This window comes from Podarcis raffonei, chromosome 6, assembly GCF_027172205.1.
Source record: "Podarcis raffonei isolate rPodRaf1 chromosome 6, rPodRaf1.pri, whole genome shotgun sequence".
Taxonomy (NCBI): Eukaryota; Metazoa; Chordata; class Lepidosauria; order Squamata; family Lacertidae; genus Podarcis; species Podarcis raffonei.
In genome coordinates this window covers 89,900,649-89,925,808 of record NC_070607.1, presented here as the reverse complement: position 1 = coordinate 89,925,808, position 25,160 = coordinate 89,900,649, and the positions used below count along the sequence as shown (strand labels likewise).

Sequence of the window (25,160 nt, the reverse complement as noted above, 5' to 3'; positions counted from 1 at the left end):
TCTGAAGAAGTGTGCATGCACACGAAAGCTCATACCAGTAACAAACTTAGTTGGTCTCTAAGGTGTTACTAGAAGGAATTTTTTAATTTTGTTTCTTCCCAATTAGGGGATACTTGGTGCATCTCAGATAGCAGCCTATAGCCCATGAGTCCAAAAGACACGCTCTTTATTTATATTCCCATACCAAGCTATTTAAAAAAATTAATATTGATTAAAGTATAAATATAAATGAACCCCTCTTCCCCTTTGAACAGTATTTCAGTATTCAGATTACATTTATAAGAACAATACAGTCTGTTGTTTAGTCGTTTAGTCGTGTCCGACTCTTCGTGACCCCATGGACCAGAGCACGCCAGGCACTCCTGTCTTCCACTACTTCCCGCAGTTTGGTCAAACTCATGCTGGTAACCTCGAAAACACTATCCAACCATCTCGTCCTCTGTCGCCCCCTTCTCCTTGTGCCCTCCATCTTTCCCAGCATCAGTGTCTTCTCCAGGGAGTCTTCTCTTCTCATGAGGTGGCCAAAGTACTGGAGCCTCAGCTTCAGGATCTGTCCTTCCAGTGAGCACTCAGGGCTGATTTCCTTAAGAATGGATGCGTTTGATCTTCTTGCAGTCCATGGGACTCTCAAGAGTCTTCTCCAGCACCATAATTCAAAAGCATCAATTCTTCGGCGATCAGCCTTCTTTATGGTCCAGCTCTCACTTCCATACATCACTACTGGGAAAACCATGGCTTTAACTATATGGACCTTTGTTGGCAAGGTGACGTCTCTACTTCTCAAGATGCTGTCTAGGCCTGTCATTGCCCTTCTCCCAAGAAGCAGGCGTCTTTTAATTCGTGGCTGCTGTCACCATCTGCAGTGATCATGGAGCCCAAGAAAGTAAAATCTCTCACTGCCTCCATTTCTTCCCCTTCTATTTGCCAGGAGGTGGTGGGACCAGTGGCCATGATTTTCGTTTTTTTGATGTTGAGCTTCAGACCATATTTTGCGCTCTCCTCTTTCACCCTCATTAAAAGGTTCTTTAATTCCTCCTCACTTTCTGCCATCAAGGTTGTGTCATCTGCATATCTGAGGTTGTTGATATTTCTTCCGGCAATCTTAATTCCAGCTTGGGATTCATCCAGCCCAGCCTTTTGCATGATGTATTCTTCATATAAATTAAATAAGCAGGGAGACAAAATACAGCCTTGTTGTACTCCTTTCCCAATTTTGAACCAATCAGTTGTTCCATATCCAGTTCTAACTGTAGCTTCTTGTCCCACATAGAGATTTCTCAGGAGACAGATGAGGTGATCAGGCACCCCCATTTCTTTAAGAACTTGCCATAGTTTGCTGTGGTCGACACAGTCAGAGGCTTTTGCATAGTCAATGAAGCAGAAGTAGATTTCTTTCTGGAACTCTCTAGCTTTCTCCATAATCCAGCGCATGTTTGCAATTTGGTCTCTGGTTCCTCTGCCTCTTCTAAATCCAGCTTGCACTTCTGAGAGTTCTCGATCCACATACTGCTTGAGCCTTCCTTGTAGAATTTTAAGCATAACCTTGCTAGCGTGTGAAATGAGTGCAATTGTGCAGTGGTTGGAGCACTCTTTGGCACTGCCCTTCTTTGGGACTGGGATGTAGACTGATCTTCTCCAATCTTCTGGCCACTGCTGAGTTTTCCAAATTTGCTGGCATATTGAGTGTAGCACCTTAACAGCATCATCTTTTAAAATTTTAAATAGTTCAGCTGGAATACCATCACTTCCACTGGCCTTGTTATTTGCAGTGCTTTCTAAGGCCCATTTGACTTCACTTTCCAGGATGTCTGGCTCAAGGTCAGCAACCACACTACCTGGGGTGTACGAGACATCCATATCTTTCTGGTATAATTCCTCTGTGTATTCTTGCCACCTCTTCTTGATGTCTTCTGCTTCTGTTAGGTCCTTACCACTTTTGTCCTTTATTATGGTAATCTTTGTACGAAATGTTCCTTTCATATCTCCAATTTTCTTGAACAGATCTCTGGTTCTTCCCATTCTGTTGTTTTCCTGTTACAGAAAGGTAGCCGTGTTGGTCTGCCATACTCAAAACAAACAAACAAACAAATTTCTTTCCAGTAGCACCTTAAAGACCAACTAAGTTAGTTCTTGGTATGAGCTTTCGTGTGCATGCACACTTCTTCAGATACACTTGAAACAGAAGTTGCCAGATCCCTCTATATAGTGAGAAGGTGGGGAGGGGTATTACTCAGAAGGGTGGTGGGAATGGGTGATTGGCAGATAGCTGTGATGAGCCTGTTGACGACTCTTAACGACTGCAATAGGTCTTACAGGAAAAAGCAAGGGGTGAGGTGAGAAGGTGAAAAATGGCTTTGTCATTTATAATGAGATAAGAATCCAATGTCTTTGTTCAGACCAGGTCTCTCCATGGTTTTAAGTTTGGTAATGAGTTGCAATTCAGCAGCTTCTCTTTCCAGTCTATTTCTGAAATTCCTTTGTAGTAAAACAGCTACTTTGAGATCTTGTATAGAATGTCCTGGGAGATTGAAGTGTTCTCCTACTGGTTTCTCTGTCTTGTGATTCTTGATGTCCGATTTATGTCCGTTTATTCTTTGGCGTAAGGTTTGGCCTGTTTGTCCAATATAGAGAGCTGAAGGACACTGTTGGCATTTGATGGCATATACAATGTTAGACGATGAGCAATTAAATAGTCCCGAGATGGTATGTGTGATGTTGTTGGGGCCAGTAATGGTGTTGTCCGGGTGTATGTGGCAGCAAAGTTGGCATCTGGGTTTATTGCAGGCTCTGGTGCCAGTGTCCGTGTTACGTCTGGTTGTAGTATTATTGTGGGTTAGGAGTTGTTTAAGATTGAGTGGCTGTCTGTACAACGCATCATCAGAGATCTACAACCTCTCCTGGACAATGATAGTTCTCTTTCTCAAGCTCTGGGAGGAAGACCTTTCATTGCCTACAGACAGCCACCCAATCTTAAACAACTCCTAACCCACAATAATACTACAACCAGACGTAACACGGACACTGGCACCAGAGCCTGCAATAAACCCAGATGCCAACTTTGCTGCCACATACACCCGGACAACACCATTACTGGCCCCAACAACATCACACATACCATCTCGGGACTATTTAATTGCTCATCGTCTAACATTGTATATGCCATCAAATGCCAACAGTGTCCTTCAGCTCTCTATATTGGACAAACAGGCCAAACCTTACGCCAAAGAATAAACGGACATAAATCGGACATCAAGAATCACAAGACAGAGAAACCAGTAGGAGAACACTTCAATCTCCCAGGACATTCTATACAAGATCTCAAAGTAGCTGTTTTACTACAAAGGAATTTCAGAAATAGACTGGAAAGAGAAGCTGCTGAATTGCAACTCATTACCAAACTTAAAACCATGGAGAGACCTGGTCTGAACAAAGACATTGGATTCTTATCTCATTATAAATGACAAAGCCATTTTTCACCTTCTCACCTCACCCCTTGCTTTTTCCTGTAAGACCTATTGCAGTCGTTAAGAGTCGTCAACAGGCTCATCACAGCTATCTGCCAATCACCCATTCCCACCACCCTTCTGAGTAATACCCCTCCCCACCTTCTCACTATATAGAGGGATCTGGCAACTTCTGTTTCAAGTGTATCTGAAGAAGTGTGCATGCACACGAAAGCTCATACCAAGAACTAACTTAGTTGGTCTTTAAGGTGCTACTGGAAAGAAATTTGTTTGTTTGTTTGTGTTGTTTTCCTCTATTTGTTTGCATTGCTCGTTTAAGAAGGCCTTCTTGTCTCTCCTTGCTATTCTTTGGAAATCTGCATTCAATTTCCTGTAAATAGGCTTAAGAATCTTCTTTTCAAACATAACATTCAGTCTTCTGTAATATATATATAACACTAATTTTTTTCTTTACAGAGTTCATAGTTTTTTTTATAAACTGTAATTGAAACAAACGACTCTATTCATTAGATCCACATTCCATTTTTCTTCATTCGTCTCACCCTTATTCAATTGATCCTATTTTTCCTTTAAAAAACCATTTTATACATTGCTGGAACTGCTCTGCCAGATTCCTGGCGTTATATTTTTTTAAAATAAACCCAATAAACCCATAACCAGTCCACTTGCCCATCTTTCTTTTACTCCCTCGGGGCTGTTTTTGGAGGATTCTCCCCCCAGATTTCTTTGTACCTCTGAAAACCTCAACGCTCGCAAATGGTGCTGGGGTTTTTTCTTTTCTTTCATAAGCACTGGCACTCCCAGCCCAAACATTGATTCATTTATTTATTTTATTGCATTTTTGCGCCACCTTTTCCTCTAGGAAGCTCAAGGTGGTATACATGGTTCTCCCCTTCCTCATTTAATCCCCTCCACAACCCTGAGAGTAGGCGAGGCAGAGGCAGTGACTGGCCCAAAGTCACCCATTGAGCTTCATGGCCAAGTGGCGATTTGAGCCCTGGTCTCCTGGGTCTTAGTCCTGTCAGGAGTTCAGCCTACACTCGAGTAGGACCCTGGCAGAGACACATGCCCGACTGGCATGTTCTCTCCCTCCTGGTCGATCGTTCGGGAGCTTCATAAGCTTTCTTCAGCCCAAACATCACAGCGACCGATGCCAACAGACATCGGCACACTTAGGGATCCTCAGAGTTTGCACAGTTTGCATGACAGACCTCAGCAACTCAGCATTTTGGCTAATCTACTTTATTTACATATTAACACACACGGAGCACTGCAACAGGGCTCCCTCTCTCTCTAGCATCAGACAGCAAAGGGAAAAGGAACAAAGGACAATAGTCCCACTTCATGGAACACAGTAACACAAACATCCTGTCTCCGTCACTTCCCACTTTGTTGAGTCAAAACATACACTGTCATGTGATAGACAAAAATCCCATGACTGCAATCATGGAGCAGGAATTCTAACAAGTCCAACACTCTAACCACTGATCCACGCTGGCTCTCATTGGAAATTAGAAACTTTGGAAATACAGTGGTACCTCGGGTTACATACGCTTTAGGTTACATATGTTTCAGGTTACAGACTCCGCTAACCTAGAAATAGTACCTTGGGTTAAGAACTTTGCTTCAGGATGAGAACAGAAATCATGCTCTGGTGGCATGGCAGCAGCGGGAGGCCCCATTAGCTAAAGTGGTGCTTCAGGTTAAGAACAGTTTCAGGTTAAGTACGGACCTCCAGAACGAATTAAGTACTTACCGGTAAACCGAGGTACCACTGTAGAAGGAATGACTAAGTGTGAAGGGTGTGTGTGGGTGTCTCTTTCAGGCCATCATTCCAGGACAGCCTCTCTGCTCAAAATATGTGACTCTCTTGTACCTTTTATCATATGTGGTGGTTGTGTAAGGCAATAAAAGCATTTTGGGAAACGATATATAACGAACTGAAAAAGATGTTTAAAAAAAACTTTTGTAAAAAAAACCTAGAAGCTTTTCTATTAGGAATTCTAGGTACCGATATAACAAAGGAATACAAAATACTTTTTTCGTATGTGACAGCAGCTGCACGGATGCTATTAGACCAGAGATGTAAAGAAGATGAAGTCCCTACCAGAGAGAAATGGCAAATCAAGCTGTTAGACTATGTCGAAAGGGCAATACTGGCTGGAAGACTGGGGAACCAAGAAGACCTAAACTTCAATAAAGAATGGGGGGGTTATAATTTATCTAGGAGATCACTGTAAACAGATGAAAACACTAGCAGGATTTTAATAACACTTGTAATGTAAGGAAAATTATGGGCAAGATGGAAAGATACAAAACATGGATTGTGGAATAATATGCAGTTAAGAGGGTGTACAATAGGAACCACTGAGGGGAAGGTGCGAAGTCCAGAGATCTGGAGAAATCTCTAAATATGGATATGTAATTTGGATTGTTATAAACTACTACAGTGGTACCTCAGGTTAAGTACTTAATTCGTTCCAGAGGTCCATTCTTAACCTGACACTGTTCTTAACCTGAAGCACCACTTTAGCTAATGGGGCCTCCTGATGCTGTCGCGCCAGCAGAGCACAATTTCTGTTCTCATCCTGAAGCAAAGTTCTTAACCTGAAGCACTATTTCTGGGTTAGCGGAGTCTGTAACCTGAAGCGTATGTAACCCGAGGTACCACTGTATTTGTAAAATCAAATAAAAATTATTACAGAAAAATCAAAATCAAGATGTGACGTTCTCCTTGTCTCTGAATTACTTTTTAAAGGTTGCGAGCTGGTCTCTGCGACAGATGCCAAGTGACCCAGGAGCTTGCGAAGAAGAAGCAACGCGAGTTTGGCAAGGCCCATTTCCAGAGCCTTCAGCACATCTTCATCCTCAGTAAGCGCCGAGGAAATCTGGTGTCTCCTCACAGTCAGAGAGAGCGATGCATGGGAGTCAGATCCCTCTCTCTTTATTTAGTAAAGAATGGGTGGGACATTGTCCTTGAAGCTCAAGTAAGGGGATGCAACATCGGGAGATGGTTGCAAAATGCCACCTGTGTATGCCCACTTCTGAGGGTTAGAAATCAGAGAATGCGTCCGGCTTCAGCTAATACAGAAACCTCTTCCTCTTCTCCATTACAGGTAATGAAATGAACAAGGTGAGAGAGGAAAACAAGAGCCTGAAAGAAGAAATTAAGAGGCTCTGCGGCACAGAGTAAGTTCTTCACAACACATTTATATATATATATATATATATATATATATATATATATATATATATATATAATAAATATCAATACATTACAAAAGCTGTACACACTTGACATTACATTACATATATTACATACAAAACATACACCACATATCTCACCTTCACCACCCCTTCCACCTACCTACCAACAAAGACACCGACATACTGTGGTTATTGACTTCCAACCAGTCTGTAGCAGGAACCCCCCACCCCAATCATTCAGTTTGTACAAACTTCACACACACTCACACTCACACTCACACACTACATACACCACGCTTCTGTTATAAATTCATAGAAAAATCAACCATACATCGGATTTGCACTGTTCCACTTTTATTTGACTCCATGAAGGAAGGACTACAAAATGGGGAAGGTTTGATACAGGCCAGCCATAATCCCTTCACCATCCCAGCACATCCACAGGAGCCCTGCCCAGTTGCTATGCCAACCCTGATGGTCCTAGACAGAAGACCATCAAGATCACAAAGAACTTGCATATGGGAGTGGATTCAGCATGGACTGAAACAAAGGACAATGATCAGATCTTCCCTCTGGGGGCAGGAAACTGCCAACTCCCCTTTGTCTCCTGGAAGTGACTCATGGGGAGGGGGAAAGGAGGAACCAGCCAGGTGACAGGACACTCAGGTTACCACCACAACTCCTCCCTCAACCCCTCCTTTCTGTAATGTATGCATGATGTTTCTGGGGGTGGGCTTGACCTAGAGGATGGGAATTTCAAAAGTTTTTATAAGGTCTTGCTGGGTCTTTCCTCTCTCCTGCAAGTGAGGGGAACACCCTGTTGCAACAGTTCAATAAAGGCCAAGCCTACAGGCTGCTGTTTTGCTCCAAGTTATCCTGGTTGGTGTCTTTGTTTTGTCCAAGGGAGCCCTCGGATTTTTCCGGTAACAAGTCTCATTGTGTAATTTTGTCAATCTTTAATCTATGCGCATTACATATTGGTTATTATGTTTATCCTTTATGATGATTACTTCCTTTCTCTCGTCTAACTCCTCTATTTATTAGATTTAGTTATACTTCTGTCAGGAGATTTGAGTTTTCTATATAGGTTTTGAGAGAATCATTAAATATTGACCAATCCTTGTTAACTCTTTGTGTGGTGTTTCCTCTTAATCTCCCAGACAATTTTGCGAGCTGTGAGTATTCAATCATTTTTTCTAAGCAGTCAGTTTTCGTGGGAATGTTGTTACTTTTCCAGTTTTTGGCTATTAGTGTCCTCGCTATGGTGGTCTCGTACATAAATATAGGTCAGGCAGTTTTTGTAACTTCTCATGACATAATACCAAGTAAAAATGCCTCAGGTTTTTTGTTGAATGAAAATTTAAACATTTTTTTAAATTTCATTATAAAAAACCTCCCAGAATTCTCTTATTTTCTTGCACTCCCACCACATGTGGATAAACGTATCTATTCCTTCTTTACACCTCCAACAAGTATTTGTGTTCTTCTTGTATATCTTTGCCAATTTGACCGGGGTTAAATACCACCTGTATTGCATTTTCAGTACGTTTTCTCTTAAATTATAACATAGAGTGAATCATCTTTACAACACATTTAAAGCAGTATCATATCACTTTGAAACAGTTGTGGCTTCCCCCCAGGCACAGCTCCCTCCTTGCAACCTGTCCATTTATTAAATAAATAAAACAATAGCCCATGCCTCTGCACCATGAACCTATCACCAGGCCATGATGACAGAAGATTTCACCTGAAGTCCGTTAGCTGAACAGCATTATAGAGCAGAGAAGTGCATTTGTTTTGCAGAGAACCTCTGCTATTGAAGGTAACCATAGCGACCAGCAGGTGGAGCTTTTGCATTACTTACGTCTAGACTAAGGAATTCCTAGGAGCTGCAGTGATGGGAGTGAGGAGAGAAGTTTGACTAGCTGCCATTTCCGTTGTGTCCCTGTTTTTTCTTGCAATGGATAACTCTGAACAATTATCATAAGCTGCCTTGTCGAGGAGAGATGATAACTGCTGAAAAGTGGGCTATAAATGTTATAGGTAAAGATTAAGACTTGTTGTCGTTTAGTCGTGTCCGACTCTTCGTGACCCCATGGACCAGTGCGCACCAGGCACTTCTGTCTTCCACTGCCTCCCGCAGTTTGGTCAGACTCATGTTTGTAGCTTCCAGAACACTGTCCAACCATCTCGTCCTCTGTCATCCCCTTCTCCTTGTGCCCTCCATCTTTCCCAACATCAGGGTCTTTTCCAGGGAGTCTTCTCTTCTCATGAGGTGGCCAAAATATTGGAGCCTCAGCTTCAGGATCTGTCCTTCCAGTGAGCACTCAGGGCTGATTTCCTTCAGAATGGATAGGTCTGATCTTCTTGCAGTCCATGGGACTCTCAAGAGTCTCCTCCAGCACCATAATTCAAAAGCATCAATTCTTCGGCGATTAAGATTAAGACAGGCATCCCCAAATTTGGCCCTCCAGATGTTTTGGGACTATGATTCCCATCATCCTGATCACTGGGTCCTGTTAGCTAGGGATGATGGGAGTTGTAGTCCCAAAACATCTGGAGGGCCGAGTTTGGAGATGCCTGGATTAAGAGGATTCTAGCGTTCACTCCTCATGCAAATGGTGCAATTCAGCCAGGTGCCCGCGTCCCTGCTGTAGTTTCTTTTTTCATTCTTTTCCTTTGTGTTTCCACAGGGACAGACAGAAGCCTCTGAGAGGGTCGTCGAGAGAAGCGAGCTCCAACCCCAACTCCCCGCTGCCCTTGATCTCCACACAGAGCAGAAAATCCAGCACTGAGAAATCCACAAGCCAAGAAGCAGAAGACGAGTATGACGAACCGTTCGGCCGTCCGCTGGCAGGAGGCATGTTCTCCTGGGGCTGGCCCCAGTTTGCTCTGTGGCAGGGCTAGGGAACCCTTTTAGGCCCAGGGTAGAATTGCCCTCGTAGGCAACCTCCTGAGGTGCTCAGCGGTGGGGGCTGGCGCCCATTGGAACTGGTAGAGCATAAGGCAGAGAGGTCAACAGTAAGTGGAGTCAAAGCAATGACAGACAGATAATTATTATTACAGTGGTACCTTGGGTTACATACCCTTCAGGTTACATACGCTTCAGGTTACAGACTCCTTTAACCCAGAAACAGTGCTTCAGGTTAAGAACTTTGCTTCAGGATGAGAACAGAAATCGTGCTCTGGCGGCGTGGCAGCAGCAGGAGGCCCCATTAGCTAAAGTGGTGCTTCAGGTTAAGAACAGTTTCAGGTTAAGTACGGACCTCGGGAACGAATTAAGTACTTAACCCGAGGTACCACTGTGTTGTTGTTGTTGCTGTTGTTGTTGTTGTTGTTTGTACCCTGCCCATCTGGCTGGGTTTCCCCAGGCACTCTCAGCGGTTCCCAACAGAATATTAAAAACACGATAAAATATCAAATGTCAAAAACTTTCCTAAACAGGGTTGCCTTCAGATGTCTTCTAAAAGTCAGATAGTTATTTATTTTCTGGACATCTGATGGGAGGGCGTTCCACAGGGCAGGCGCCACCACCGAGAAGGCCCTCTTCCTGGTTCCCTGTAGCTTCACTTCTCGCATTGAGGGAACCACCAGAAAGCCCTTGGAGCTGGACCTCAGTGTCCGGGCAGAACGATGGGGGTGGAGACGCTCCTTCAGGTATACTGAGCAGACTCATTCTCGTTTTGTCTCCATCCTCTTCCCTGCTGAGGTCTTTAAGGGCAACACTAAGCCTGGGGGAGAATAAGTTGGCGGCCACTGATGGCCCCTAGACTTCATGTCAGTAAGAAGGCAGGCAGGCAGGGGCTGGTTGAGGTTGGTGGGGCAATGTGCCATTTGCCCTAATGAACCAGCCTCCACTGAGCACTGCTCAGCCGCTGCTTGTAGACTTCCTGTGGACATCTTGTTGGCCACCATGAAAACAGATTGCTGGACTAGATGGACCTTTGGACATAGGTTCTTAAGTTCTGAGGGCGACAGACCAGCGTTGGATGGGTCCTCTGCATTCAAATACATGGCCCATGTTGGGCAAAAGCTTCTGGCATTGCAGGGGGCTGAACTAGACGGCCCTCGTGGTCGCTTCCAACTCAAGATTCTATGATTCTTTGAAACATCTGATCCTCTCTTTCCTTCTTCCAGATCAGTCTCCAGGACAGAGAAGCTCCCCAAGTAGCAGGGTCTCTCCGAACATCCTTCTCCAGGGAGAACGTGCTGTGGAGATGGTAAGCATCTCCCTAGCTAACTTGTTATTCTCTATCTTTCCGAAACCAGAAGAAAGAGGAAGGCAATGGATGAAGCAAGGCTGTTGAGACCCATTTGAAGGGCACGGGCCTGTTTCCAACTCCAGAGGCCTTGACAGCTGTTGTAAACAAAATTTGCCCTTTTTCCCTTATCCAAGAGCCCGTATAGAGTTCTTACGTGGGTTCCCTATTGATAGGAGAAAATAACAGAGGGCAACCAGAGAATATTTAAAACAAAGCAGCTAGTAAGCCTGATCTTTATTGATCTGTTGCAACAGGGTGCTCCCCTCACACGCAGGAGAAAGGAGGAGGACCCAGAACAAAGGTGTGCCTGCCCTTATATAGACAATTAAAATTCCCTGCCCTGGAGCTCAAGACCACCCCTCCATACATCATACATACGTCACAGAAGGGGTGTAACCCAAGACAAACCTACATCACAGAAAAGGTGATCTACAACAGAAATCTGAATGTTGTTGTTTTTCCTGTCTGCCAGGTTATCTGATAATGCCTTATCTGATTGACTTTCCTGGTAGTCTGTCACCCTTTGAGATGGTGATTTCCCAATTCCTGAGACAATGGGAAAGTTCCCTCACCCCCCTCCCTCCTTGCAGAGCAAACATTTGGTCAGTTTGGGAGTCAAAATGGTTTCAGGTCAGTCTTCCTGTGCTGACCTATGTACATGCTTGGTTGGTACATTTATGAACATTTATTATATATATAAGATCTTAAATTTTATTATTACACAGCCTCATGCTACTTTTTTAGCCTGGAATGTGGGATCGGACTTGCAAAGCAGCGCGGCATGAGAAGAAAAATGCGCCCTGAAGAGAAAAAAAAGCACCCAGGGCCATGGCCCCCCTCGCCCCACCTACGCTACGCCTCTGGCCCTGCCTCTTGAAAATGTTAAATGAGACTTCATCACTCCCTTCAGCCTCCTCTTTTTGCCTCCTTCCCCCAGACAACGCAGGCTTGAAATAATGCAACAAAGCATTTCTCCTCTTCCTGTCTACCCTCTGTTATTAGCATTCTTCTCAGAGGATAGCCAACCAGTTGCATGGAACAATTGCGTTACTGAGGCCCGGCTCGAAATCCTGCTCTCAGGAAAGGGATTGCCCAGGAAGTGCCACCTCACCCCCTGCGAGTGAAACGCCCCCACCCCCAGCATCTGATCGAATTCCCAGCTTTGAAGCGTAAGTAAGAACTCAAGAAATGGCCTCGGTCCAGTATATCTGAAGGAGCGTCTCCACCCCCATCGTTCCGACCGGACACTGAGGTCCAGCTCTGAGGGCCTTCTGGCGGTTCCCTCACTGGGAGAAGCCAAGTTACAGGGAACCAGGCAGAGGGCCTCCTCAGTAGTGGCACCCGCCCTGTGGAACGCCCTCCCATCAGATGTCAAAGAGAACAACAACTACCAGACTTTTAGACGACATCTGAAGGCAGCCCTGTTTGGGGAAGCTTTTAATGTTTAATATATTATTGTATTTAATATTCTGTTGGAAGCCGCCCAGAGTGGCTGGGGAAACCCAGCCAGATGGGCAGGGTATAAATATATTATTATTATTATTATTATTATCATCATCATCATCATCAAGAGCAGTCTAGGGTGTGTGAGCTACAAGAGCCTGCCTGGTCTCTTCAAGAATATCCCAGGCCTCTCCCTTGCATTTTCAACTTTCATTTGAAGGGGTGGGAAACCAAGTTTCTAGATCCTTTGCTTATGGTGGCATACAGAAAAAGTGATCACCAGGGTAAAGAGGGAAATATCCTTGCCGCTGGCTTGCAGAGGGAGAAAAGGAGGACAAATCACCATGTGAAACAGCTTTTAGATCTAGATTCCAGTATAGTGCTACAGCCCACACATCTTATTGAAGTGCTTGCAATGGGGTGTGTGCTGTGTGTTGAAACGTGACCAGTGAATTCAGGTCCCACACAGGTGTTGGTAACGTAACTGGTTTATTATCAGGGGTTATATACAGATTTCTGGCATGGCTTCTATTACAGGCCTGCAGCAGGATTTCTCCCAGGACAAAACAAAGGTGAGAGAGGAGTCAGGAGACTAGATGTTGTTAAAGGAACAATGGACTGTAAGTTCACTACATTTGAATGTAGCATGGTGAATCAGGAGCACTTAGATGATGGCTTCACCACCTCGACCAAAACAAAGTCACTCACTATGGAGTCTAGACTCATAGAATTGTAGAATTGGAAAGGACCCAAAGCATCATCTAGTCCAATCCCCAGCAGTGCAGGATAATAAATGGAAAGAAAGCACCCAGCTGGAATGCAGCCTGAGCCATTTGAAATTACGGTTCCCAATATAGCACTAAAACACTCGTTCTGTCAGTGCAAGGGTCGCTGTTTGTGCAATGGAACATTCTCCCCCATGCATCCCCTAAAGCTGTTTCTCCCAACTGTCTGCAGCAGATTTGGGAAGTGGGGTACACGTGGGTTTGGTACACGTGGAGAAAGGAGAAGAGGGGAAGTCTCACTGCATAACCAGAAGTCCTTCCACTAATGGGACACGTTAGGGCTGGCTCTGTGGTGAGACAGAGGGAAGCAGCTGCCTCAGGCAGCAGGTGCTGAGGGGCAGGGAGCAGGGAGAGCTGTGGGTACCATGCTTCGTACCCCCTAATCTACCTGGCGGCCCTCAAGCATGGTGGAAGATACTTTCCTTTCACCAGTATTGAGGTAAGACTCAGCTGCCAATCCAATTGGCTTCTGTATGTGCCTTGGGGAAGGGCACCATCTTGTCTTTCGCCTCAGGCAGCAAAACATCTTGATCCGGCCCTGACAATAGTTGAATACTACCCTGTGACTCTTGGCAGATTTTTGAGTAGTGTTGACGACAGTCATGCTTTATTTCAGTTATTTAAGAGCCAGCAAATCGGACTGCCGGGAACTTGCTTCATCTTACAAGGCTCTGAAGTTTGCCACCAGAAAGGAGCAATCCTGCTTCCCCGGCCAACACTTTGCCTTGCACCATCTTGGGCTCCAGAGTAACTCCAGCAGCAGGGGAAGTGGTTTCTCTCACCGCTTACTAATGGCCAGAGAGGCAGAAGGCAGAATGAAGTCACAAGACGACTGGGAAGACCAAGCTGCCATCTTCGATCTCCCAGGCGCTATGGTGTACATGAAAGACCGCCATTTGGAGAATAGACTCCAGTTTCTTAATCATCAAGAGAAGCTCCGTTATTTATTGATGCAACAGCAGGAATGCAATGCCAAGATGGAAGACGGCTTAGATCGCGCCGAGCGTCGATCGCCTTCCCCGCTGCTGAGGGCAGGCAAGGAGTGCAAAAAGGAAAGGTCCAGTTCGGGAGACTCTAGTGAGGGAACGCTAGGGAGATTTCTTTTGATTGACAGGGAGGAACTGGAGCAAGCAGAGAAGGCAGAAGTCATGAGGGAGTATCTCACAGAAGTACCCCTAGACCTATCAGATTATGGAAGAGGAAGAGAGAAACAGAAGGCAGCCAACTCGCAACCGTCCTCAGGGGAAGAGGAGCCTGGAAGTCCGATTAAAAGGTCAGCTGAAGACCCCATCCTTCATAAAAGTGATTTGTCCACCTGGCTCCATGCAGCTGAACGTCTCCACAGGGGCAAAGAGTCAGAGCAGCTCAGCGTGGGAGCCAAGGAGAACCTCGCAGCATCTCTGGTAAGAGAAATTGCTCCAAGAGTTCTTCTGTTAGGCTGTTTCTGAACTGTCACTTCTGTTTATAAACAAAACCATTTTCCATTTATGTTTTTTATACCACTTTTATCCTTTGCAATGTTTTCGCCCTCCTACCAGTCCTACGGCCTAGGACAACAGTTAGGCAAGAGCCTCTTTGATTTGCACAGCAGCAAATCACCTTGTTCACCATTGAGGATGGCTGGATGGATGAATAGATGGATCCAGGATTTATATGCCGCTTAATGCCAAAACAGGCTTCTGAGTGTTTACAAGTATAGAAACCAATTACACAAGCAATAAAACATACGCATCCATAAATAAAATGCAACAATCAAATGGCACAACAAAATACTTGCCAGCCAATCCCACTCCTGTATTGTACGTATGTGTGAATACACTTGTCCATGCATGGGCTCCTTCTGACCTTGAAACAAGCGGCTATACATCTGGTGGAGAGTCAGCTGCCTCAAGGCCTTCTTGCCCCCAGTCCTCCACACATTTTACCTGTTTAGTATATCCGCAAAGGGCTAAGACGAATGTGGCATGCAGATGTTTTGCACATTATGTGTTTAAAGTGTAGATGACATAGTCACATCTTTAAATACTCACATGAACAGTCAGACCCGATCAGAGTCTCACCATATGTGTGTAAAGGTGCTTAAAGATGCGGGTACATTATCCACACTTCATGGGTCCACTTCAGGAAACATCTGTCTGCTGCATCAGTCATGTCACGTTTGACTGAACATGAGCATCATTCAGTTCATATGCGCTTGTGGGAGCTGTATCCAATGTAAAAGCAGACCTATTGAGATTAATGGCTGTGACTAACTAAAGTCCATAAATTTCAGTGGGTCTTGTCTGAGCTGGACACGGCTTATGGTTCACATTCTGTAAATCCGATATGATTCTCTCTTACAGTGATGCTTGTGTTTAACAGGAGTTGAACACAGGTCTCATGAACATACAAAGCTACCTTACACTGCCAGCATATATAGCCAAGTAGTGTATATTCTGATTCACTGCAGTTCTCCAACAGAGAGGGGTCACTCCAGCCTCACCAAGGTGCCTTTTGGTGAAAAATGAACCCCAGACCTCCTACATGCAAGATTTGTGCTCTACCACTCAATTACATCCCTTCTCCATCTCATCAAGGAGGAAGGCTGGTCATGTGTGATGTTCCATGGAGGCTGTTTTGGTCCATGGAGATACTCACCACCAAGCATAGGTGATCACCCCAGCTGTGCTGGAGGTGGGTAAGCAGGGGAACATAAGATCAGCACCTTGGAGAGGTGTCCTGTAGCTGAGGCAGGACATACATGTGGACTCAGAAGTGTCCTGGAGCAACTAGCAGATCTTGATAGGCTAGGCTAGCTATTCATTGACTAGAGATCCCTCCTTGATCGCTACAGCTCCACATATGACAGTCCATGAAATACACCCGTCTCCAGATGTTGCAGATGTTGAAGGAATCTGCCTTTGAGGATTCCTGGTCTGTGGCCATGATGGAGGCTGGGTGTTATTGGTGTGAGTGTGTTTGTGTTGAACTGCTATATTTCTGGCCACAAACATCTGCCTGTGCCTTCTGCAGATCTCTTCACTACAAGAACTTCCCACGTGCAAGCCGGCATCTTGCGACGCCACAGCCAATTCAGAGACAAAGGTGCCTTTTGAAGCGCAGAAGCAGAAAATGGACCAGCCAGGTAACCTGCACTTTCAGAGAGACAGTGATAGGGAACAACATTTCTCTTGGTAGGTTGTAGGGTTTTTCTAAGTTAGCAGGCCCCAGGTGCATGAAACACGCCCTCATCTTTTCAGACAGACAGATGCCAACAACAACATCGTCACCATGATTTGCTCGCTGGGAGATTAGACGGTGTTAACTATTTAAAGGTAAAGGGATCCCTGACCATTAGGTCCAGTCATAACCGACTCTGGGGTTGCGGCGCTCATCTCACTTTATTGGCCGAGGGAGCCGGAGTACAGCTTCCGGGTCATGTGGCCAGCATGACTAAGCCGCTTCTGGTGAACCAGAGCAGCGCACGGAAACGCCGTTTACCTTCCCGCCAAAGTGGTACCTATTTATCTACTTGCACTTTGACGTGCTTTCAAACTGCTAGGTTGGCAGGAGCTCACCCCGTCGCGGGGGATTCAAACCGCTGACCTTCTGATCAGCAAGTCCTAGGCTCTGTGATTTAACCCACAGCGCCACCCGCGTCCCTGTTAACTATTTAGTTAGCATTTAATTTCAACTTGTTTGTGAGGACACTGGATGATGTTGCCTCAGAGCAAGTGGTCCCCTACACTTTGCCATGCATTTTCCCGACACTTTCCTTATCGCCAAAAGTCTGATCTTTTTGAGGAAGTGGGTTTACTGCCCAATACCTCAAAATCCACTGTAACTGACCAACCTGAATTTGCCTGTATGTGACTGAATCCCACCCAAAAATAGAGACAAACTGGAAGCGCCATTAGCCTTTAAGGTGCCAGAAGACTCTACTTCTGTGGTTGCTGTAACAGACTGACACAGCTACCATTTCTTTCAGCAAGAAATGTAGACATTCCTTGTTGACCAAACCACTCTTACATCAAACTGCATTCCAAAACTTGAGAAACATTTCCCCTAATGGTTGTAATTAATACTCTCAGTGGCAACATCTAAGTTCTGTGGCTTCCAAAGAAACTTCTATTGCTCAGCCGGTAGTTTCACTCCTTATATCCAGGACAACTGCATTGTTTGAACACACTGTGCCTCCAATTTAAGTAAACTTTGATTATAACAGACAGTAGGTCTTTGTGCTCAACCGAAACCTCCAGCACCCTGTAAGGCTCTTCGGACAACAAGACCAGAAACTTCTCACTTTAGCCTGTGGCCATATCAACCCAAGCAAGCCCCACCTGCTCAAATTATTTGTTCACCTAGATCAGTATTGTCTGCTGTGATTGACAGCAGCTCTCCCAAGTCTCAGGCATTTGCCTCCTGGTCTTTTTACCTGGAGATTTCAGATATTTAACCTGCGACTTGGCAGGGGGTTGGACTCGATGGCCCTTGTGGTCTCTTCCAACTCTATGATTCTATGACTTCCTGCACGCAGACCATGTACTTAACCAGTGAGATATGGACACACAATAGGAAGTTGAAAGGGAATGATCTCTGATTCAAGACAATGAGGAAATCACAAGCTTTCCCTAATTATAGCCCCCACAGGAAAATCCCCATTTTTTAAATTTTCTCTACATCTGTGAGGACTATAAACTTGACTCTTCCCATCTCCTTCTCAGTGCTTCAGTAAAATGTTTGGTTGGCCCTCCTATTGTATGAGGGGGAAAGCCCTATTCCTATATCAACAACAACAAAAAGTCACATCCATAATGCCAACTTTACTGGCTGAGCTGGAAAGCAGAGTTGGCCTGTATGGCTTGATTTTGGGAAGCTCTAGCCCAGACCAGAGAATCAGGGTTTTTGTGCTAGTGGGAAAGTTTTTGTTCTGTTTTTTAAAGGCAGCTGTGTGCTGATTTGCATATAAGGAGATTTAATCAAGGGAGAAGGATCTCTCAATTGATTGACATCTGGGTGGGGTGGGAACACACACAGAGAGAGGTTTTGTTTGCTTGTCATTTGAATATTGGTGTGGCTCCTCATCTGGAAACTGCAAGTCCTCCAACAGCTGATCTTTCATCTGCCATTGTTTCCTTTAGGTAACGGAGATTCTGAGTCGGTCAATGAAGAATCCGACGAGCCCAATACATCCGATAGCGAGGTTTGTTCCCTTTTGTGTATTTGCTCATCATCCCACACATACACCTGTCTGCCCCGTCCCCCCAACACATACACCAAGTAGAGTCTACCTTCTGGCTAAGCACAACCCATTCTCAGTGTGGGACTAATTTAGGAGGCAACTGGGCAACACTGGGTTTATTTGGCCGAATATGCCCACCTGTCATTCAGCTGATGTCACAATGACTATTTTTCGCTTGCACAGTTTGAAATCAAACCGTGCAGGCAAGGCACAGTGTAATGCAAGACCCAAGGAATCAGCTGTTGTTGGCCCTTGCAAAGTACCGTACTTTTCCGTGTATAAGACTAGGGTTTTTTCACTAAAAAATGTTTTAAAAGTGGGTAGTCTTATACACGGGGGCAATCTCCCCCATTTTCTTAATATTGAGTCCCAAAAAATAGGGGGGTTTTTTGTTTTGTTATTAGCATGAAAATTGGGGAATTCGTGGAAGGGAATTTGGGTCGACTTTAGAAAAAAGTTTTAAGAATGAGCACTGATGTTTAAATACTGATGTTTATAAGTTAAAATTGGTTTTTTTTATTAAAATGAATTAAATATAAAAAGGTCAAAAATTGGGGACAAGAACTTGTTGAATTAACAATTTGAATTGGAATATAAGAAGGGGAGGTGTGGGGAAGTCAGGGAAATATGTTATTGAAAATAAGGATTGTAAACTTTATGTGTTTTTAACTTTTTTGTTTTTTCTTTTTGATTTTTTAATGTATAAAGGTGGAAAAACTCAATAAATATCTTTAAAAAAAAAAAATAGGGGGGGTCTTATACACAGTGGCGTGTTATACAAAGAAAAATATAGTACATCAAAGCAGCTAGACTGGTGACTTCAATTGGCCGCTAAGACCATATAACACTGGTCCTGGAAGACCTACATTGGTTCCCACTACGTTTCCAAGCACAATTCAAAGTGTTGGTGCTGACCTTTAAAGCCCTAAATGGTCTCGGTCCTGTATACCTGAAGGAGTATCTTCACCCCCACCATTCAGCCCAGACATTGAGGTCCAGCTCTGAGGGCCTTCTGGTGGATCCCTCACTGTGAGAAGTGAGGTTACAGGAAACCAGGCAGAGGGCCTTCTTGGTAGTGCTGCCCGCCCTGTGAAACGCCCTCCCAGCAGATGTCAAGGCAATAAACAACTATCTGCCTTTTAGAAGACACCTGAAGGCAGCCCTGTTTAGGGAAGTTTTTAATGTTTGATGTGTTTGTGTTTTTAATATTCGGTTGGGAGGGTGCTCAGAGTGGCTGGGGAAACTCAGCCAGATGGGCAGGGTATAAAAAATATATTATTATTATTATTATTATTATTATTATTATTATTATCATCATCATCATCATCATCATCATCACATGGCTTTGAAGCCACCACAAACCCCTTTTGGTCCAGCCATGCCTTTACCCAGCCTGGTGTCATATATGACATTAGGTTGAAGACAAAACTGCCCCGTGGTTTAAATGGAGAGGGCTGGTGGGTCTGATTAAGCCCACAAACAAGAGATTCCCCACTTCTGAGAACCTTTGGCAATGCTAATCAAACCTTATGCTCTCAACTAAGTCAAGAGAAGCCACTAAAGAAAGGGGGCTCCATATGGTGTGCCAGGATCCTGCTCCAACGTCGCATGTGGGCAGACAAGTGTGGCGACAAAGTGGGCAGCTCATGAGATGCATGGCCTTATGAGATTCAGCTGGCCCAATCATTAGGCAGAGTGAAGCAGCTGCCTCAGGTGGCAGATTCTGATGGACATTTGAGTATTTCCCCCAAGGCATTCCTGCCAAGCCCCTTGTCCATTCCTCTGGGCTGGAGGACAGAGATTTGTGCTGCATCTGGCTTGCCCTGTGCCCTCTATGCTAGCCAGCTGGCATCAGCTGCAGTGGGAGACACTGCCCCATTGCCAGTGTTCCAGTCAGATTCATCTGTCAGCCCAGCTGGCTTCTGTATGTGCAATGGGGAGCACCAAACGTTTGCCCTCTGCCCCAGGCAGCAGAATGTATTCAGCTGTCCCTGCTAAATCAGTCCCACCAATCACTAAAAGGAAGACTTGCAACAGACATATCCCAAAATCTGGTGCCATGGTTAAAATAAAGGAGGTGAAAGTTGGAAGGAATGGAAGCTGTCTTTCCAAAGCTGAGTTTCTCAATTGGTAGAGCACGAGAGTAAATGTCAGGGCTGTGGGTTTGAGCCCCACATTTGGCAAAAGATTCCTGCATTGCAGGGGGCTGAACTAGATGATCTCTGTGATCCCTTCCAACTCTATGATTCAAATTACGACCTTAATCCTAATATAGCCAGGTTAGCCAACTAGCAAGGCCAATGGTAAGGGCATCACTCTGGCTAATCCTACACTGTTCACCTAGAACGACCTATGAAAGGACTTGACTTTAATCCAAAATGAGCTGTGTTTGACTTGTAGGCAGGGTTGAAAGAGCGTCTTGTTTGCGGAATACAGAAGGAGGAAAAGAATTTTTCCGATCAGACCTGATTTTTGAGTGCAAAACTTGAGCACAACTGAAGGAAGAAAGGTGGGGTTCCCAAATGCTACGGGACATTTAACTTGCACATCTGCAACTCATGTCTGAATAATTTCCCCCTAATAGGTGATTGGCACTTGTGATGATGAAAGCCTCCAAGCAGCTCCCGTGAAAGAAAAATATTGTTGCACAACTGAGATCACCCAGAGATCGCAAAAGAAGCGGAAAAGGGGACACGATTCGCTGACAAAGGGTACAAACAGGGGGTTCAGAATCATGTATTGTGAGATACAGTCATACCACGGGTTACAGATGCTTCAGGTTGTGTTTTTTCGGGTTACGGACCGCCAAAACCCAGAAGTACCAGAACAGGTTACTTCCGAGTTTCAGTGGTTGTGCATGTGCAGAAGCACTAAATCACGCTTTGCGCATGTGCAGAAGCACCGAATCGCAGTGCGCAGGTGCGGGTTGCGAACACTGCGGGTTGCGAACGCTGCGGGTTGCAAATGTGCATCTCGCACGGATCACACTCGCAACCCGAGCATCCACTGTATACTATTTTTCATGTCTTACATAACACTGCACCTGTTTACTTAGGCCACATTCACGTTTAAATTGCCTATGTTGCCACTTGTTACTTTGTTCAGAGACCCCATCCCCCTCACAGAGCTATGATTTCCAGAGTAGTTTAGCAATCCATCCCTCTTCACAGAGCTATCTCTGAGAATTGTAGCTCTGAGGGGGGATAGAGGCTTCCTAAGAACTCTCAGTGCCTTTAACAGCTCCCAGAATTCTCGGGGGAAAGACAGTTTAAAATGGCACCATGGCGCTTTAAATGGATGTGGCCCCTGCCCACTGAACTTCATTTGTTCTGGTGGCTCATTTGAGAAAAGAATGAGCTAGCTTTTCCTATGCACAGGCCAGGCACTCTCTTCTGCTCTCTGAATTCCAGGCTATGCAAATGTTTGTCCACAGCGATACAGTCCGCCGTGATAAGGCACGCAAGCAGGGAGGACTCCAGAGTCTTGGGGGCCAGGCTGGCTCTCTGGCAAAGGGTTAGCCCAAGCCAACCTGGGAGGGAGAAGAGAGTAGGAGAAAGGCTTGGCAACACGTAAATTGAATAGGTGCACTAGGTACACAGTTCAGTGTTTGCTTAGCCTTTCCCGAGAAATGTTATTGACTTGCAGGGAATGCATTTTTCACAAACGGTGTTTATTGTTAAGCCCCATTCCCTGTAGAAGGGGGAACCTCTTAACAATGGAATGTGTTGTGCTGGCATTTCCTGCAGGTGACAAAGTAGGAAATGGATAAAGGTTGGGCACTTGAAAAAGGGCGGAGGGGATAACCAACAACCCTCCCTTCCTCTTCACAGTTTAAATGCTTTTCTCCATCCCCAAAGCGCTACCCCTGGCTCTGTTTGCGCAGTCAAAAAGTGTGTGCTTGGCTGTGTGTGTATGCGTGTGAGTTAGAGAGAGCAATGTTGACTGAGTATGTGAGAGAGAGATTGTCAGCAAGGCAAGAGGGCTTGTTTGACAAGCTTCTGTTCCTATCACATTGCCTTTCCGACAGGTCCCTTCCCTGCAAAGCGCTGAGCTCAGAAGGGGTTAAAATTGCAAAGGGCAAGACAATGGTAGGCAGTGGCGGGGTGGAGTGGACACTGGTATTTTCAAATACCAGTGCTTGCGAATTTAATCCAGGCCTGCAAGCAGCTGCCCGTCTGCCTTTACATTACCGCTCTCAAAGGTAACAGGGGAACACGGGTGGCGCTGTGGTCTAAACCACTGAGCCTCTTGGGCTTGCCAATCGTAAGGTCGGCAGTTTGAATCTGCACAACAGGGTGAGCTCCCATTGCTCTGTCCTAGCTTCTGCCGACCTAGCAGTTCGAAAGCATACCAGTGTAAGTAGATAAATAGGTACCACTGCGGCAGGAAGGTAAACAGTGTTCCTGTGCACTCTGTTTTCCGTCGCAGTGTTCCATTGTACCAGCAACGGTTTAGTCCTGCTGGCCACATGACCCAGAAAGCTGTCTGTAGACAAACGCCGGCTCCCTCGACCTGAAAGCAAGATGCGCGCTGCACCCCATAGTCACCTTTGGCTGGACTTAACTGTCCAGGGGTTCTTTACCTTTTCTTTACTGTTCTCAATGCAGCAGGTTCCTGAAATGCTGAATCCAGTGTGTGTGACCAGGATTAGGATTTAGGACAGAATTCTGCCCCAGATTTTATAGAACCTGCATCAGCGGCAAGGATAGCCCTTTGTGTTTATTTTTTTCCAACCAGGAAGAAAGAACACTGAAATTATGGCGACAGGGAAGGATGGGATGAAACCCAAGTCCAGCACCAGCGATCAGTCAGGTTGGGCACTGGTCAAGGACTAAGGGGCTTGGAAGGGCCCCCAACCTAGCCGTGTCACCATTCATCACTCTCATTGCCTGTTTTGTTTTGTTTTGTTTTGTTTTGTTTTGTTTTGTTTTGTGAGGGTGGCTCATCTTTGGCACTGTGCCAAAAGTGCCATGAAATCTGGCCCTCGTGCAACCAAGTCATAGACAGGGAGCTGCCCATTTGTGTGTCTCTTAATGTGGGAACTGGGCGAGATGTTTTCAGGAAACCCGATCTTTAGACTCCACAAGCTGCTTCAACCAATACCTCTTCCCAGGGATTGGGAATGGTAGCTGTCTAAGGGAATGGAGGTCACCTAACATCTCCCAGCACCCTTAATGAACTACAGTTCCCAGGATTCCTTGGGGGAAGCCATGACTCTTTAAAGTGCAATAGATCACTTGGTGATCTATTGTAATCGCTCTTTTGATCTACCTTCGGCCCACCTCTTCTATATGAGGTGCCAGAGACTGAAACAAAACTTGCCCAGTTCGTTATACCAGAATGCATTGCAAACCTGCTAATGCCTTTGTCTGTTTTGCTCTTCGCAGCCTTTAAGAAGCCTGTTCAAGGCAGGCGTAATGGCAAAGCAGCCCAGATCCTAGCTGACGTGCAAGAAGATCTAAAAGAAACAGCAAACCGCAGCCCTGCTTCCAGCCACAATGAAGACGAAGAGACATAGCCCGAATGTGCTTTCTCGCTGGGGCAGATCCTACCACTTGAACTGGTGTCAGATATTTCTGCTGTGATATGAAGCCCTTCAGTGGCCAGTTATTCTCACTGACATCAACCAGGACAGCTCAAGCCTGCTCAGGCGCCATTGCTTCACATCCCTGACCGACAAGTGAAGTCATGTGGACTAGTAACTTACTGACCGTCAAGGCACTCTGGAGAGCTTTATGAAATTCTTCAGTTAATTCTCTCGAGATTTTGGCAGTGAGGTGGTTTGTTCCGCTCGGCTATTCTGTGGTTCCTTTTGTCCAGGTTCCGCCAGTTCTCTGGCATTCAACCAGATTGGCCCTGCCATACCTTCACTGTGATGCATTAAGTGTTGCATTAAGAGACAACTGCAACGTGAGGACAGAGAGACCATGTTCTGCATGCAGAGGGTCCCAAATTCAGTCCCTTGCAATACCAGTTAGAATGATCATGTCCTGGGGAATGCTCCTGCCTGATATCTTGGAGGGCTGCTGCAAACCAGAGATGACAACGGTGAGCTACAGCAGACCTGGCAGCTTTCAGTGACTTGCAAAACATGGTATTTTGTTACTTCTGCGGCCAATACAACCCATCCCTATGGTATCGTTGTCTTTTCTTCCTTTTATAAAATCAGCAACACTGCAGGGGCCTGGACATCAAATGTCCTGTAGCCTGTGGATCCATAAGGGGAGCGCTGTAGATCAGTGCCAGAGCAACTACTCTGAATCCAAAAGGTTCTAGGTTCAACCCCCAGCATCTCCAGGTGAGACTGGGAAGATCTTTGCCTGGAACACTAGACACCTGCTGAAATGCAGTGTAGACAATGCTAAACTGGATGGACCAATGTTCTGACTTCCTAGTCATACCCACCAACTGTCCCTATTTTCCCAGGACATTCCTGGAATCATAGAAGCCATCCCGGCTTCTGATTAAATCCCAGAATGTCCCGGGAATAAGCTGGCACTTGCAGCCAGCGTTGGCGCTTGTAGCGGTGTTGCTGACCTGCATGGCAGCCTGAAACCAAAAGACACGCGTCCCAATTTTCATCAGGAAATGTTGGAGGGTAGGCTAGGTATCTGTCAGGCATCATTGGTGCGCTGCAAATCCCACCAAAAGCACGGGGGAAACAGCGGCAGAATAAGGTCGTCCTGCGAGGTGCAAGATAAGAATAAATGGGCTGAACTTTGACAGCAGCTTTCCTTCGTCAAAAGGGTGTGTTGGGCCAAGATGGCGAAAGCATGGT

General features: G+C 45.5%; 1 protein-coding gene across 1 annotated transcript in view; it reads left to right on the top strand.

Annotated features, from left to right (window-relative positions):
* Nucleotides 1-24,520, top strand: part of RBBP8NL (RBBP8 N-terminal like) — a 40,567-nt gene extending 16,047 nt beyond the window's left edge. Inside the window, exons 5-14 of the mRNA XM_053394454.1 lie at nt 6,223-6,335; nt 6,581-6,653; nt 9,365-9,531; nt 10,809-10,891; nt 11,936-12,102; nt 13,778-14,564; nt 16,174-16,290; nt 18,287-18,343; nt 20,967-21,093; nt 23,770-24,520. Of these exons, the coding sequence (XP_053250429.1) occupies nt 6,223-6,335; nt 6,581-6,653; nt 9,365-9,531; nt 10,809-10,891; nt 11,936-12,102; nt 13,778-14,564; nt 16,174-16,290; nt 18,287-18,343; nt 20,967-21,093; nt 23,770-23,900 (1,822 nt within the window). The 3' untranslated portion in view covers nt 23,901-24,520. The remainder of the gene's footprint in view (nt 1-6,222; nt 6,336-6,580; nt 6,654-9,364; nt 9,532-10,808; nt 10,892-11,935; nt 12,103-13,777; nt 14,565-16,173; nt 16,291-18,286; nt 18,344-20,966; nt 21,094-23,769) is intronic.
* The last annotated feature ends 640 nt before the right edge of the window (nt 24,521-25,160 follow it).